The sequence below is a fragment of the Macrobrachium nipponense genome, chromosome 41, assembly GCF_015104395.2.
Source record: "Macrobrachium nipponense isolate FS-2020 chromosome 41, ASM1510439v2, whole genome shotgun sequence".
Classification (NCBI taxonomy): domain Eukaryota; kingdom Metazoa; phylum Arthropoda; class Malacostraca; order Decapoda; family Palaemonidae; genus Macrobrachium; species Macrobrachium nipponense.
The window spans coordinates 17,181,217-17,197,547 of record NC_061102.1 but is presented as its reverse complement, the minus strand read 5'-3'; the positions used below and the strand labels follow the sequence as shown (position 1 = coordinate 17,197,547).

Below are 16,331 nucleotides of genomic sequence, written 5' to 3'. Positions count from 1 at the left end.
ATTTCCATTCAATGTACTACATGTCCTAACCACTCAGCTAACAAGAGATATTTCTTAATGATCAAAACTGCCGAACAGTGTCAACACAATAAACCGCCCTATGATTCGGGTTATTTCCACCGTGCTGTCAAGGATGATCTGTTTTCAGCGTATTCGTTAATACGTCATCCCTATCCAAGTCACCTTCATGGGGTCTAAGAGCACTAGAACCGTTAGGTGAACAAATCAGTGATCTGTCGTCTGTCAGTCTCTAAAAGATATTACTGGTCCTTCTGAACTTTAATCCTCCCGTTAATGACACTAATAACAGCTGACTCCCATGTAACTACTCCCTTACCATACCCAACCCAGCAGGGATGGCACCAACTTAATTAGGGTGGCTCAAGTGGAGACTAACCCATTTGAGTGGATAGAGTAGTACATGAATACATTCATCCCCACTGTAATCATCTTTGCAGGCAAACCTGACACAATTCCAAGAGTCCTATCAACCGGAACAGTCTACCCTGGGAATCTGGTAAGTCACATCTGAAAGGCAGTCCAGCAAATTCCCGAGATGTATACTAGTATTCCACCAGCCCCAGTTTTTTTATACGGTGACCCTGGGTTAGGTTAGGTTTGGTTGGGTTAGCTTAATATAGTTAAAAAAAGAAGTAGCCTGCATGTAATTTGGTTGTGGGAAACATAATGAGATTATTTTCAAGAACACTCTATGGTTACTTTTTAAGATATGATGTCCCGCTTTTTTCAGGGAAGGTCCAGTACTCGGTTACTCAATTACAGTTCGGGAATAGGCGGCGTCCCGTCAGTGAGAAAAAGTATCGGTTCCAAATATTATCAGACGATTGACAAGCAGAACACAATTCCCCTTATTAGCTTTAGAAATGAAACCCTTTTCTTATCCGTCAGAAAAATTCATTTTGGTGAAGAGGGAAATATTGAAACCTGATAGACCAAAAGAGTACTCTCTCTCTCTCTCTCTCTCTCTCTCTCTCTCTCTCTCTCTCTCTCTCTCTCTCTCTCTCTATATATATATATAATATATATATATATATATATTATATATATATATATATATATATATATATATATATATATATATATATACTATACAGCATAGCTGATGTCAATGAGAGTAAAATACATAAACATATTACAGCATTCGACGACAGAACCGCTGGCAAAAATAAAATTTCAAAATAATCACATCAGTTTAAGATAAAAATCATTATTGAACTTTCCTCGAAAACACTCAAAATTACACATATGAAGCTTACACTAATTCTACACCTAAAAGTCTTTTTCAACTGTAACATCTTCCCCTGATAAACTGCAAAACAAAGAGTTCGACTTCAAACAGTTTCCTGAAAGAACAACAAACTATTTTTTGCGCTTCAAAAGAAACTCAAGAGTTCGAAAAGTCAACTACTGTTTGGAGGGCGATACACTGAACAAAAGATACCCCTTAGGAAATAATTGAAATTATCAATAACCCTCTCGAGATATGAAGCACGGCATAGCACTACTAAAAAGACATCTCTAGCGACGACAATTGCTAAGACACCGTTTCCTGTCGCCGCATGACATTACACAAGATAAGGCCTTCAGATAAAACTCTCGTAACAGGTGTTGCTAATGCGCACTATTTCGCGTCATTCGTTTTTTTTCCTTTCCCGATATTCTAAAATCGATAAAGATGAATGCGTAACTAAAGGAATATAACCTAAAAATAAAACTGAAAATTACATTTTATTCTCGCTATTGCAGCAAAAGAGATGTACATTCATATTATAACGGCTATCAACTATTTTTTTTTTAACTTCCTTTGGAGAAGTATGAGTTACAAAGATGGATAGCTAAAAGCCCATTGTACCCGCATTGTCTTCTAACCTATACTCTCTCTGCCTTTCACGTTAATACCCCCCCCCCCCTCTCTCTCTCTCTCTCTCTCTCTCTCTCTCTGTATATATATATATATATATATATATATATACTTATATATTATATAGATACATATATACTAATTCATATATATATATATTATATATATATATGTATCTATATATATATATATATATAGATAATATATATATATATATGTATTATATATATATATATATTAATATATATATATATTATTTTATATATATATGTGTGTGTATATATCTATATATTATATTAATATATGTATTTTATATATAATATATATATTATATATATATATATATATATAATGCATATATACATACACGTATGTATGTATGATTATAAAAACAAACTTTCAAATGTGCAACGGAAGAGTGGCAAAATACCTTAAAACGCAGTGTATGCTGTATGCTAATTAGGAAAAAAATAAGGGGGAGAGGGGGTGGTGGGGGGTTTAGGCGCCGAGATGAAGTGCCATAATGTCAGTGAAAAAAAAAAAAAAAAAACCGTTGGAGGGTGGGACGCAAATCACTAACGACATGTGTATCTGGCTGGGAACTAAAATACGGTCCAATTTCTGTGCTATATCAAATGAATTGGTGCCACCGATATAATTTATTGTGAATATGCAAAATATTGTTAGCTTTATTCTTTTCTATAGAGAGAGAGAGTGAGTGAGAGAGAGAGAGAGAGAGAGAAACGGGTATCAATATAGTTCTCTCTCAAGTAAATGTAAAAGGAGAGAGAGAGAGAGAGAGAGAGAGAGAGAGAGAGAGAGAGAGAGAGAGAGAGAATGACACCGGTATTAAAATAGTTCTCTCTCTCTCTCTCTCTCTCTCTCTCTCTCTCTCTTCTCTCTCTCAAGCAAATGCAATAACAAATAACGAGCTGGAGGCGAATGTTCTTTCCAAAAGGAAACATAACAAGCGCCTCTCGTTCCACAATGGGCAAATGGCGAGAGGGGTTTCTGCTAATACTGCGGCACAGGGCGAGGAACGCACGACCCATTGTGAGCGAGGGATTACGACCTTGATCCTGGCGAATTTCCAAAATAGGAAGATTGGCCTTTCTTGCCTGGTGGGAGATCTTCAAAAATAGGTTTCAGCAAACCAACAGCTCGTCGCAACACGGGGAAAAAATGGATTAAATTCTGATTTATTTTACAGAATTGATCAGTCATGATTTTCATCCCTTCAAACAGACATGAAACTTTTACTTCCTTTGAAAATGATTGCGTCATCTCTTTTATACTTAATGAAATGACCAATAAAGTTTTGCATTTCTTGAAATAAACTGCAGACTTTTTTTCTTTTTTAAGTTAATCCTGAGAAAATAAGCAGGGGTGTTCTTCCCTCCCGCCTCTTCAAAAATACCTGACACTTTTACTTCTTTTACAAATTATTGGGTCATCTCGTTTATACTTTTTGAAATGATCAAATAAATATTTTCTTTTTTAAAATAACTGGAGACTTTTTCTCGAGAAATTTCGAAATTAATCCTGAAAAATAACCACAGAAGTCCCCAGGAACATTTTAGTTTGCAAATGCTAATGTTAGCTTTTTAGGATCCATCTACGAACTGTTGTTCTTGTTGGGGGGAGGGGGGGTTGTTAATGTCTACAGGAGAGCCTAAAAAGGCCTGAAAAAGGTGTTTCGCGTTGAGTTAAAGATACAGGAATTTTAGGATAGGATATTTGTGATTTACTTATTAGAATGAAAATGTAAAAACACTTTCCATACGTGCGATTCACAGCATTTTATCAAATAAAAAGTAGGTCACTTGAGAAATATATTTCACAAAAACTGAAAAGAAAGCTGATTCTCCATTTCGCTATTTTTTATCAACCAGAGTAACTAACTTCTATAAGTTTGCTTATCGGCCAGAGTAACTAGCTTCTGTAAGTTTCCTTATCAGCAACAGTAACTAACTTCTAAAGTTTGCTCATCAGCCACAATAACTAGCTTCTAAAAGTTCGCTTATCAGCCACAGTAACTAACTTCTGTAAGTTTGCTTATCAGCCACAGTAAATAACTTCTATAAGTTTGCTTATCAGCCACAGTAACTAACTTCTGTAAGTTTGCTTTTCAGCCACAGTAAATAACTTTAAAAGTTTGCTCATCAGCCACAGTAACTAACTTCTGTAAGTTTGCTTTTCAACCACGGTAAATAACTTCTATGTTTGCTTATCAGCCACAGTAACTAACTTCTATAAGTTTTCAACACCTTCCCTAAATGAAAATGTAATAAATGAAAGTTGACATGCATTCAACGTAAATAATTTACATTAATTTCCATATTTTCCATGACCGAATATAGTTAAAATGAGATTTAAAACACGACGTTCGTCTAAAAGGAGCAGGACTTTACGTCATACATAAAATTCTGACAGGAATAAAGATGATGCTTTACTATATATATGTTTAAAGACGGAGAAAATCAGTTTTCTAACTACTTAGAGATAACGTTCATCAGCTTGCATATATAATACATACACACACACACACACACACACACACACATATATATATATATATATATATATATATATATATATATATATATATTTGTGTGTGTTGTGTGTGTGTGTGGTGTGTGTGTGTGTGTGTGTGCATACATCTCATCTGAACCAAATTGCAACCCTCTAGACTCAGGCAACCATGTAGGACAGGCCATCATCGAGCCGTGGCTGAAAGTTCACGGGCCCCGGATCACACAGCATTCGACGCACAGACTGCGCTAAAGAAACTTCGGTTTACTTTTAACTTGTTACAATTTGCAATCAAATGGTCACTCAATGATTTGTCTGACAGTTTCGGTTTTTTTAATGAGACAGAACGAAAGATCGATTAGATTATAAAAGGTGTGTCTTTTAAAATCACTCATGACCTCTCTGAGAAGTAGGAGGGCGTCCAGCTTTCCAAAGAGTTCGAAAGTCGTACGAAAAGGTAACGAATCCTGTCTTTAAATATAAGAAAATCAATGAAATAATGCAAAAAGTCCTTATAAAAATTTAAAACACACACACACACACACACAGAGAGGGAGAGAGAGAGAGAGAGAGTCTATTAAAGAAACCTCACGTTGAAAGAGAAAATCTCAAAATCACCTTCTTCACCCTCCAATGAAATCTTTGAGTCGAAGCGCCAACAAATATTTGGGAGGTGAGGAACTTAACGATCAGACACAGAATCTTCCGCAGCCTCCTCGGCAGAGAAGCCTCATCTAAGGAGCCGCCAACTTCCCCCCTCCATAATCAGGACTCATTTCTAGGAAACAGCGCAGCTCATAATTTCATCAATGTCCAAACTATCTCGACTCAGAGGGCCTATTCAGGACATAATTAGCCTTTCTAATTAACAGTTCCTCGAACATTTTGAAAATCCTTTCCAAACTTCCTTCCTCCTTGGAGGAATCGCTTTCATTCGTTCTATGTGATTCAACGCCTGGTTTGTTACGTCTGCAGAAACATATTTCAAAGGAAGAAATAAAACGTTTTAGGAGTATCCTATGATGCAGAGTCAAACACTGTTTTCAGCGTTGACCAGCGCTAAGAAACACTGATAAAAGAGGTAGAAGGGAAAATGTCACAGATAAAGAACTGAATTGAGTATAGAATTCAGGCCAAAGGCCAAGCCCTTGGACCAATGAGGCGATTCAGCGCTGACATGCAAATTGACAGTGAAAGGTCTGAAAGGTGTAACTGGAGGAAAACCTCAAAGCAGTTGCACGATGAATCAAGTGTTAAGAGAGGGTGGAAAGTAAGATGAAGAAAGAGAATATGAAAGGAGGTAGAGTAAAAGGAATGAAAGTGGTTGCATCTAGGGGCCGAACGCACGCTGCAAAGAACCTTAAGTAATGCCTACAGCGGACCGCATGAGATCCACTGACGGCACTACCCCCTACGGGGCACAGATAAAGACGATAATAAGTGCAGATGAAGGAGCAGAATTTTAAAAAACACCAAATGAAATTAACGATGGAGTAGATGTGATGCTCTCAACAATACCGATAAAAGAAGTCATTAATAAGATATACGTTTACAGGGACGAGGCATCAGGCCCTCAGAGAAATCACGACCTACGGCGGATGAGACGACCAAACATGCACCATCTATACACACTCGTACATTTACGTGAACATGATTATATGCTCGACGAAAAAATACTGGCGCCGGCCATTAGTTACCCAATGAATCAGCACCGCATGACTCTGAGTTACTCTTTCACCTCTCGAGAATTAGGGACGTAGAATATATAAAAAAAAATGTAAAATTGTAAAACTTCATAAAAAAAAATTTTTTAAGTGTTATAAATTTTTTTAAATTGCAGAATGTTACAAAGAGTCATGGAGAAAGAAAGCTGTAGTAGGTTTGGACCTCATCAGAAAGAGCCATCTCAGCTGAATAATAAAAAAAAACAGGAAAATTGTACAGAAAATTTAAAGTAAGAATTTCAACAGAAATGAACATCCAGATGAGAAAATAAAAAAATAAAAAAGGAAAGGACTCAATAGAATTTTTTTAAAAATGTTTAGGTAAGATCCTTAGTAGAAATGGACATCTACTATGAAAAATGAAAACGAAAAAAGAAAAGATTAGAAAAAAGAAAGATAGAAACCGGGAAATTGTAAGAACCTCATCCGAAATGAACATCTCGGGTAATGATACATAAAATGGAATAAAGCTAAGGAAGAATTTAAAAAAAACTGCATAAGGGCTTCATCAGAGAAATACAAATGGAAAAAATTCTAAAAAAAAAAAAAAGGACATTATCGTAGCATCCATACCAGATAATGAGAGAGAGAGAGAGAGAGAGAGAGAGAGAGAGAGAGAGAGAGAGAGAGAGAGAGAGAGTTGGAATGTAATCAATGAAAATAAGACGTCCGGCTCGCTTTAAATAAAAGAGAGAGAGAGAGAGAGAGAGAGAGAGAGAGAGAGAGAGAGAGAGAGAGAGAGAGAGAATTTACCTCGCAATGATAACTTTTCCAGAAAATAAGCGAAACAAATTAACAGGACAAGACCAATCGCATGTTTTTGAAGGCATTTGCCTACGGCTGGATATATATATATACTAGAGTACTACCTACACCTGGCACGAGCCGCCCGGATCCGGCCAGCCAGGCACCTCACTTAATCGAGTCATCTACCGAAATGTCAGTCCCGTTTCCGGCGGCCTGGGTACAGAGGCGGCAACTCGTTTGAACGCTTCTGTCACTGACAGATTTCGCATTAGTTTCCATCTTGTAGGATGACTACTTGAAGACCTCTCTCTCTCTCTCTCTCTCTCTCTCTCTCTCTCTCTCTCTCTATATATATATATATATATATATATATATAATATATATATATATATATATATATATATATAATATATAGTGCATGATATTTGATAACATCGTCTCTCTCTCCCGCTCTCTCTATCTGTCTCTCTCTCTCTCTCTCCTCCCGAAAGCATGTAGCCACTCAACAGGTAATTTTCCCTCTTTCTCCCTCAATAACACTTTCCGAATATTATATATATATATATATATATATATATATATATATATATATATATATATATATACACGTAGTAGGTAGATCTCAAGTTAATCAAGTGCCAAACGTGATCGGCCCCATTCCACCCTCAACCGGATAATTCTATAGCCTACACCAGGAACTTCACAGAGGTCGCTCAAAGCATTAGGCGAAAATTGCACTTCGCCGCTTCATTGGTAGAGGGGGGGGGTATGGGTTGTGGGAGAGGGAGAGGGAGGACGATGAGTCCATAAGGAAGCCCTGCCAATGACGCTAAATGGCTCTGGGCCCAGTCTGGATACTTTCAACCGAGATGGCGAGGCGACTGAAATCGATAAGGTGGAAATAGATCTTCCTTTTTTTTTTCTCTTCGAGGCATTTTAATGTGGAGGATATTATCGTGCAGCAATTTATACATTGAAAGTAAGTTTTGCCTTGAGAGAGTAAAGAAATGTAGCATGAAATGCCCAGTGCCTGAAAAGGTCAGGACGTCTTCAACAGAGACTAAGGAGCGCTAAGAATCAGTAAAGCGAAACTTCGTTTTCCTTGGCGGCATCTCAGTGAACACAGCATTATCGTAAAACTACAAAATAGTAGTTCAGAAACTGGAGAAACACTTTTAGAATCTTAGAGAAAACATGAAGTTAAGAATCTTAGAGAAAACATGAAGTTAAAAATAAAGTACAAAGTACAAAGATGGCTGAAGTGGAACATTCAACTGATGAATTAAGCCACCAGAGTAATTAACCCCTTGGATGATCCCCAGCCCAGAAGAGAGAGAGAGAGAGAGAGAGAGAGAGAGAGAGAGAGAGAGAGAGAATGTTTAGTCTAAATCAACTATTATGAATTTTCTGGTTTTGAAATAATTCTTAAATTCTTGCACACAATAATTTACAGTAACTTCACATTTAAGCTAGAGGTGAAATGAACGTGTGATTACTAACCGAAAATACTCTTGTGTTTTTTCTCTCTCTTTATGGATACAAAACCTTGTGAAATTACATATAATCATTAGCTTTATTCACAATTTGAGATGATTTCTTCTTAGCCATCGAAAATCATAGAACAAACTCCAGTCGCAATTCTCATTTATATCATGTATTCGGCTACTGGCCCTTCATATTTGTAGAGAGAGACCGAAGGAAATAAAAGGAAGGAAGGAGAGAGCTGGAAATAACTCCAGAATAAGCGACAGGCCTGTCATTTTACTCATTTTTTTTTTAAACTAAATACGAAGGTTGACAGAAGTATAACTCAGGAAGTCATACGAATGTTTTTGGACATGCTATTAATATATGAATGGAAAATCGTCAATGATGAATGAATTCCAAAGCATGAAAGTGGACCGGTAAGAAACTCAAAACGAATATCCCAAGCGCAAACCCATTACAAAACAAACGCGTAGGGAGCATGCAAACTTCCGTTTAGTGGTAACACTGCAAACCAGCTCCCCTAACAACCAAACACCTTCCCCCCCCCCCCCCCCCCCCCCCCCACCCCCCCCCCCCCATCCCCCACAACCCATACACACACGCTCCAAGCCAATAGCCGGGTCCCCTTATCCATGCCCAAATCTATCCGAAAATCTACTCAACTGCTGCCAATCCTGAGACCAAATCTGGTCAAATTTTCTGAATAATCCACGCCTAACCTTTTGGTTAAACCCTCCCCCCCCAACAAAAACAAAAAAATTACTGATCAAAATCGTTCCCGCATGCGCGTTCCATCTTAAAACCATTCCTTCTCCACTTAGCCAATTACTTTTCCAAAATCACTCCCCTAATTACGCAGGCTCCGACAAAAGACTTGCTCCTGGAGCCTTTGGACGAGTAATCATCTGACCATCCGCCGAATGATGTCGGCGCAGGAATTCCTGGAAGCCTAACTCTTCCAGAAATCCAATTTTCCTTAAACCCTACATCCTCTCGGAATGAGTTCCAGGGGAACGAAAATTACGTTTCGCGTCAAACGAAAAGTAAGAATGTAATTTTCTTTTTATTTTGCCTAATCTTTGAATATACACTGAGAATAAGGCTCTAATCCAGCTCAGGTTATCAGCCCAGTGATGGATACTAGGAGTATCCTGCTGCAATTGAAGAAACAGACAAATATTTACAAATAATTACCTAACTGATCAATCTATTCGCTCATCAATTCAGTAGCGAAATGTAGGTAAATATCTGGCGAAAATCATTCGTAATACTTTGTAAATGTTTCTTGCAAGTTTTTATACAAGCTGTAAACCAGATTTTCTAAATGCTACTTAATACTCAAACTAAGTCCATTTTCCAGTTTTATAAAAGCGCAGAAACCAAGACGATAAGCTACGATCTTGTTAGACATGACATTAAAAAATCTATATAAATGTCTGAGTCAGTGGGTACTTGGAAGGAAGAACCACTTTAATACTGTGGAATCCGATCTGGTCATTTTTAAAACGATCCACTCTTAATGTATACAAAAAAAATTACTTAAAACTTTTAAATCACTTTCCGGACGACAAACAGGACTAGTCATAAACAATGAACATGCGGCTTTTAATCACAGCTCGTTTTATCACAATTTACAACCTTCCACTCTAACAAAAGATGGTCTATGGATTTTATATTTAGATTTTCCGTTCCCTGTTCTGTTCTAAACCTAAGTCAGAATTTTTCCGTTTGGGTGACTGCAATTTTAATGCCACACTTCAAGCACTGTTTGCATAAACAAGAGCCTTATAAAGAAATGTATCCAGAACACTTGTTTGCTCAAATGAAGTGTTTACTTTTCGACAACAAAGACCTCACCTAATTAAATCCTCCATGAAATCCAGCTCCTCAGGATGATGCCCACATTTCTGCTAATTACCTGAAATCATTCAGGTGTCAAATGAACGCCGGTGGAAGAAGCTGAATTGATTACCTGGAAACCTTTAGAATGAAGTGTGGTCTCCGCCTTGGATTCATTTATAGAGAACTCTCACTACTGGAGGTGTGTTGATATTTCTCATATTCTTGGTATGGCCTCCCACTTGGTGGTGCTATGCCCATAGTTACTTCATTCGTTTCGCATTCCCCTCCAAACACTGATACAAAACGAGTTCAATTTCAAAGAGAGCCTCCAGATTAAAAACACGGTAAGATCAGACACGCGATAAGATCTCGATAAGGAAGTGAAAGTTATAAAAAAAAAATACAACAAATATTAATCTCAGGGTCACTAAAAATAACTACGTGGATTTTTTTTTTTCAACAAAAGTAATTATTGTATCGCACTTACTCATCCGTCCATTACCTTCTTTACTGACTTTCCTCACACTAAAACAACGCAGTTTCCCCGGAAGGATAATTCAGTCATAGTAATTATACTGAAAAATATGAAAAAAAATTACGACTTGCTCCAATAATACTAAAATGTTCCCTAGCTCCCATTATTATCATTGCTTCAGTTGAAAGTAAGGTATACAAAACATCTTTGCATAACCATTAACAGAAGTCATGATGTAAACTGGGAACTGACTGGAGCTGTGGAATCCCCATCCTCTTTCGAGTTCGTATTCAGAGGCCAATTTTGTCCCCGCCCCCCCCTCCCCCCCACAATTCTTTATACACTTATCCAATCAGGGAATAGATAAAATTACTAGATGACATCCCTCCACAATACATGAGAAGTAAAATACCAGTGGTGTGACTAGTCCTACCTAAAGAACAAAGGCCAGTTTACTAACTAGTGAATTCCTCCAAAGAGAGTAATCCTTAAAAAGTAACGAAAAGGGAAAAGTAACGTTTCTTAGTAAATTTAAAGCCTAAGTATAATATGCATGGATCACCATGAGTAAACATCGCTTGGATGCTAAGCTCCTTCTTTCAGGGGAGATCACTGGTCAATATTGGTCAATCATTAATCAGATGATGTTACTCAAATGAAATTCAAACTTTTTTTTATTGCAGTATTGCTTCACAAAATCCGAGGTGACAGACTCTGCAATTGACAGGGATCAATGACTGTTTAGAAAGCCATTAAATTGATGGCCCAAATCAAAAGCGATTATGTATGCAGTTTTTGCAACTTGAGTAGTCATCTCATTTTGTAATAAAAATTAGGAATTACCGAAATTAATCTCCCCGAAGAGGTAATCTCTATTTACGAGATTTAAAATTCAGTCAGGGGTTTACATAATAAATGAGCTGTGTAGACCCCCAACCAGTTTCAGAAGAATAACAAATATGATCATATACAATATAAAAAAAATTCTTATTACTGTTTTCACATTGTTAAATATTATTCCTCGCACTCTTTGAACACTTCTAAGGAATGCAAACATCTCATTTAAGAAGAGGGAGACGATGGATGGATGAATGACAGAGGCTCGTCCCTTAATGTTATAGCAACTAATAAAAAATGCACCTTCAGGAAGAGGCTGGTCAAATAGACACTAGGAAAACTTCACACTCCAAAAAAGGAAGTGACAAGATTCCCATCTTGGAAGAGATGAAGGCGATTCAACGGGTCAATTTGCCTTTTGGCTCAAAGATGGGAATTCTGAGGGCTAATAACTGCATTAAAGCTATACTATCTTCTACTGATCCCTTGCCATGCAATATATGAAAACCAAAAATGACAATATTTTTGGAATTCAACAAGTGAAACATATTTCTGTTGCCATGTACTTTCTCTTTCAGGATTTTGTGACATTATTAAATGTGGACTTCATTGCTGGTAGAACATCATAGTTACAAACATTTTATAAAGTATGATACTAATAAATATATATAAATAACCACGTAATGGTCGATTTAGAAATCTCCTCGGTGAGCCTTTAGCATGTATTACCAAATTATTAATACGTCAGATCTCAAGGTTAATAAGTTTGAAGAGAAAATTACGAAAAATACAAGTGACAATAATGCAAATGATTTTTGATAGTCATAGTTATATCTCCCGATTCCATTTGGTATCTACAAGCGCATTCGTAAAATGGGCGTTTACGTAACGCACCCTTCTTCGTACATCGTCGAAACAGTAACATCAATAACCATAAAAATAAAAATACCCAAAATACTAACCACCCATACGGTCACCAACGTGAATCAGCAACAGAAATGACAGATGTAATGATGACGCCATAACGCATCCTCGTATGACTCAGGAGAGTCGACCGCATATCCTTAAATCTCGGGGAAAAAAATATTGAGATTCTGTTCTCCAAATATGGGTGGAGAGTTTAAAGTTGGCTAACGGCGAATCAATAAATCGCAGAGCCAATTCTGATCCACTTTCATTTGCTCAGAAGACAGACCGTGAATCTGCGTCTTTCGCTTTGGTGCGAGTCATCGTTCGGTGCACATGGTAGTTATTCGATCGTGGGTCGCATGGAGGAAGAACAAAAGTATGGAGCAAACATCAAATGACTGATGAGAGCTGGAAAGATGACACAGGAGGCTCCTTCCATTAAGGAGGACAAGACATGCAAGTACAATACACACACAGGTACATACATACATACATACATACATACATATATATATATAAATATGTCTGAATATTTTTCATAAATTCACTAACACTTACAAATACCTGTATAACGTCTATGAACCCTTGTTTACATTATGAGTTTATAAATTCGAGTCTAAATCCAAATCCGGATCGGGACGCCACGTACACCGTAAGAACCCGACCCTTGCCATGACTACAGTGATCTCTAGAAACGGATGAAACTCTTGACCTTCTTCAAGTTTCCCTCGACAAAGAGGCCGACGGTCTAACCTCGAAGGTGACAAGAACCTCACTGCTGAGGTTTAGAACGAATGACGAGACATGAAGGAAGATGCCAAATTGCGGACTTTGGCATTTACGGATTTAGAAATAAAGACTATATATACAAAATCTATGAATAACGTATTAAGTTTCCTTCTCATTTCAGAGACATCAGAGCTTCGTACATTTAAAATTATATCCAAAACAATAAAAGAATCAAGATCGTCCACATCTCTCGGTTTTTTCGCCGCTATCGTTATAATGCATAAGCAATTTATATTAAAGTCAGTGGCACATTTGCAAAGATTATCTTTTTATTTAGACCTTTAATCTATCTATATTTCTTCTTCTTTTTTTCTCCTCAGTCAAGCTTCTCAGGAGTAAAGGAAGGTTATTTACATTTGTTTCCATTTACTTCTCATAGTCGACGAACCGTTTCCTCGCCTTTCGGCAACGTCCTCAGGTCTTAAATTACAAAATGACGTAAACAGTTTTTAATGCAACATGCTGACTTAACAGCTATAAAATAAATAAAATTGATTTACATCAACCGTGTATCCGATGTCTAAGCCAGTCCCTTACGACATTCCTGAATCAGGAAAAGTGGAACATATATCCTGACTATGTGAACTCTCGAGAGAGACTGAGAGTTTCCAGCCCTGTGACTGGCTTACCAACAGCCAATTAGGAGCGTCGTAAGGGACTGTCCTAGACGTCAAATGCAAGGTTGATGTGAACCTACTATAGTTCTTAAATGTACAGTATGACGTCACTTGAGTGTCATAACGTCATCAAGCTTTCTGTGATCAATCATTGAAATCCATCAACACTTCCGATGTTAGTCAAGAATAAAATATAGAACTAAGGCCAAAGGCCAAGCGCCAGGACCTAAGAGGTCGTTCAGCGCTGAAACGGAAATTGACAGTAACAAGTTTTGAAGGTGTAACAAAGGTAAACCTCGCAGTTACACTATGGAAGAATTATTAGGAGAGCGTGGAAAGTAAGGTGAAGGAAAGATAATACGAACGGATGTACAGTAAAAAGAATGCAAGGAGTTGCATCTAGGGACCACAGAGACGCTGCAAAGAACCTAAAGTAATGCGTACAGTGAATCGTATGAGGTGCACTGAAGGGATGTTAAAGTCAAGATGCCAACTCGTCCAATTCCAAGTTTTCAAAATTTTCATATATTTTCATCTTCGATTCCAAACTCCACGACTGTAACTTTTTCACTGGAGGTTCTCTCTCTCTCTCTCTCTCTCTCTCTCTCTCTCTCTCTCTCTCTCTCTCTCAGACACGTGACGGTAACACCGGGGATATTTTGTACCAAGAGAATGCCAGCGAGAATCAGGCAGGGAGGATCAACGGCCTCAAGTCTCCTGGATTGAAGTGTCTTGGAACTTGCTTCTCTCTCTCTCTCTCTCTCTCTCTCTCTCTCTCTCTCTCTCTCTTTCTATATAAAAATATATGTATACAGAGAGAGAGAGAGAGAGAGAACGAGTAGTTTGCATAGTAAGAATAAGTGGATTGCGTGCTAAGCTTTGAAAATATAGCTACCATATGATACATGATATATATTATATATAATATATAGATATATATCATATATATATATATATATATATATATATATACATATGTATATATATATATATATATATATATAATATATATATATATATATATATATATATATATATATATATATATATATAATATAATATATATATATAGAGAGAGAGAGAGAGAGAGAGAGAGGTAGTCGTTTGCATAGTAAGAGTGAGTGGCCTGTGAGCCAAGCTGATCTATGAAAGTATAGTAGCCACTGTATAATTTGCCTCTTTGCTCTTGTGTGGTAACGTCCTTCGTGTCGGTCAGGCCTTCGTGGGAAGGCTAGACGCTTCTGTATCATCAAATACTTTACATTCTTAACAATTCTCATGATTAAAGGACAAACTTCGTGTATAATTGTCAGACTCTATGCCCCTTCATCGACTGTCGTGACGTCAAAACCATAGCTTTCTTTGCTTTTATATGAACATCCTCTTATAGTTTAATTATATTTTGACCTGATAGAGCTTGCCTAAAACAACCTAGTCTAAATGAATCGCGGTAATTCATGCTACTGGCCAACTCTCGTATTCCCGTGGTCTCTGTTCAATGCTTCGCATATTTCCAAGCGATTTCTTCTCGCAAATCTCAAAATGGATTTCTAGCAACCTGCAGACTTCTCATCTTGTCAGTCTCTGGCGATGAACCTAAAGTAATTATAAAATCACAAAACACTGCATCGAGACTTCTCGTCGTCTCCTTTCAATGTTCTGGATTCAGGAAGATACAACATTAAGAATCTAATATCCCGAAATTACATTCTGTTTTTGTAAGTATCCTGTCGTTGTCTTTTATTTAGCTGGCCTTAGGGCAGCACGGGCTCTTGTTCCTAGAGCAATCCGTAAAAATATATATTCTAATTGTGTAACTTGGCGGCCCACTGAAAGGAGCATCTCCAATTATACCTCTTGACCGAAAGATCATGAATCCGGTCAATCAGTCGTAATTTCAAACCTAGGTCAACTTCAACAACAGCAGATGTGGTCATCAGAAAATTACTCAAAATGCATTTCCGACGAGTTTTGAGCAAAATGATCTTAATCCCGAAGAAATTTTGAAGAAATTATGGAAATAAGTAATCCAGGGCCGAGCTTATTTCCAACCCCCTTTAATGCAATAACTGCCTAATATATTTTTTGGTTTATTTTTTGAACCATTATTTTTCCTAAAGGGAGCAGAATCTCCAAAGCTAATATTCCTCATTTCTCCAAATGAAATTGGAGCGAGTTGCCGTCCCTATAATAGCAAGCACTCAGACTTCCACATATCCCAATGCGTCTGTGACAATATTACAACTGAATGTTATCTTGGTAATCACACCTTCTCCTGACTACGGAGGTTTGCTTCCTCAGTACACACCGCAAAATAGCTCAGAGGAAGAGAAAGCTTCAATTACACCATTAATATAAAGTACAATTTATCTTAGTGTAAAAAATTTCATGGAAAAGTATATCCTCTGAGTACGCCATATTAAAGATTTAACAGTTATTCCAAGACGAATAGTCCATGGTCCGTACTGTGGCACAGTGACAGGCATGCT

The 16,331-nt window shown here is 37.3% G+C and overlaps 2 protein-coding genes across 5 annotated transcripts in view; one reads left to right on the top strand and one right to left on the bottom strand.

Annotated features, from left to right (window-relative positions):
* The window catches only part of LOC135212547 (high affinity cGMP-specific 3',5'-cyclic phosphodiesterase 9A-like), a 640,308-nt gene that overhangs the window by 529,263 nt on the left and 94,714 nt on the right, over window positions 1–16,331 (bottom strand). The window lies entirely within an intron of this gene.
* The window catches only part of LOC135212424 (vesicle-associated protein-like), a 50,894-nt gene that overhangs the window by 5,711 nt on the left and 28,852 nt on the right, over window positions 1–16,331 (top strand). The window contains exon 3 of the mRNA XM_064245791.1: window positions 459–517. Within this exon, the coding sequence (XP_064101861.1) occupies window positions 459–517 (59 nt within the window). The remainder of the gene's footprint in view (window positions 1–458; window positions 518–16,331) is intronic.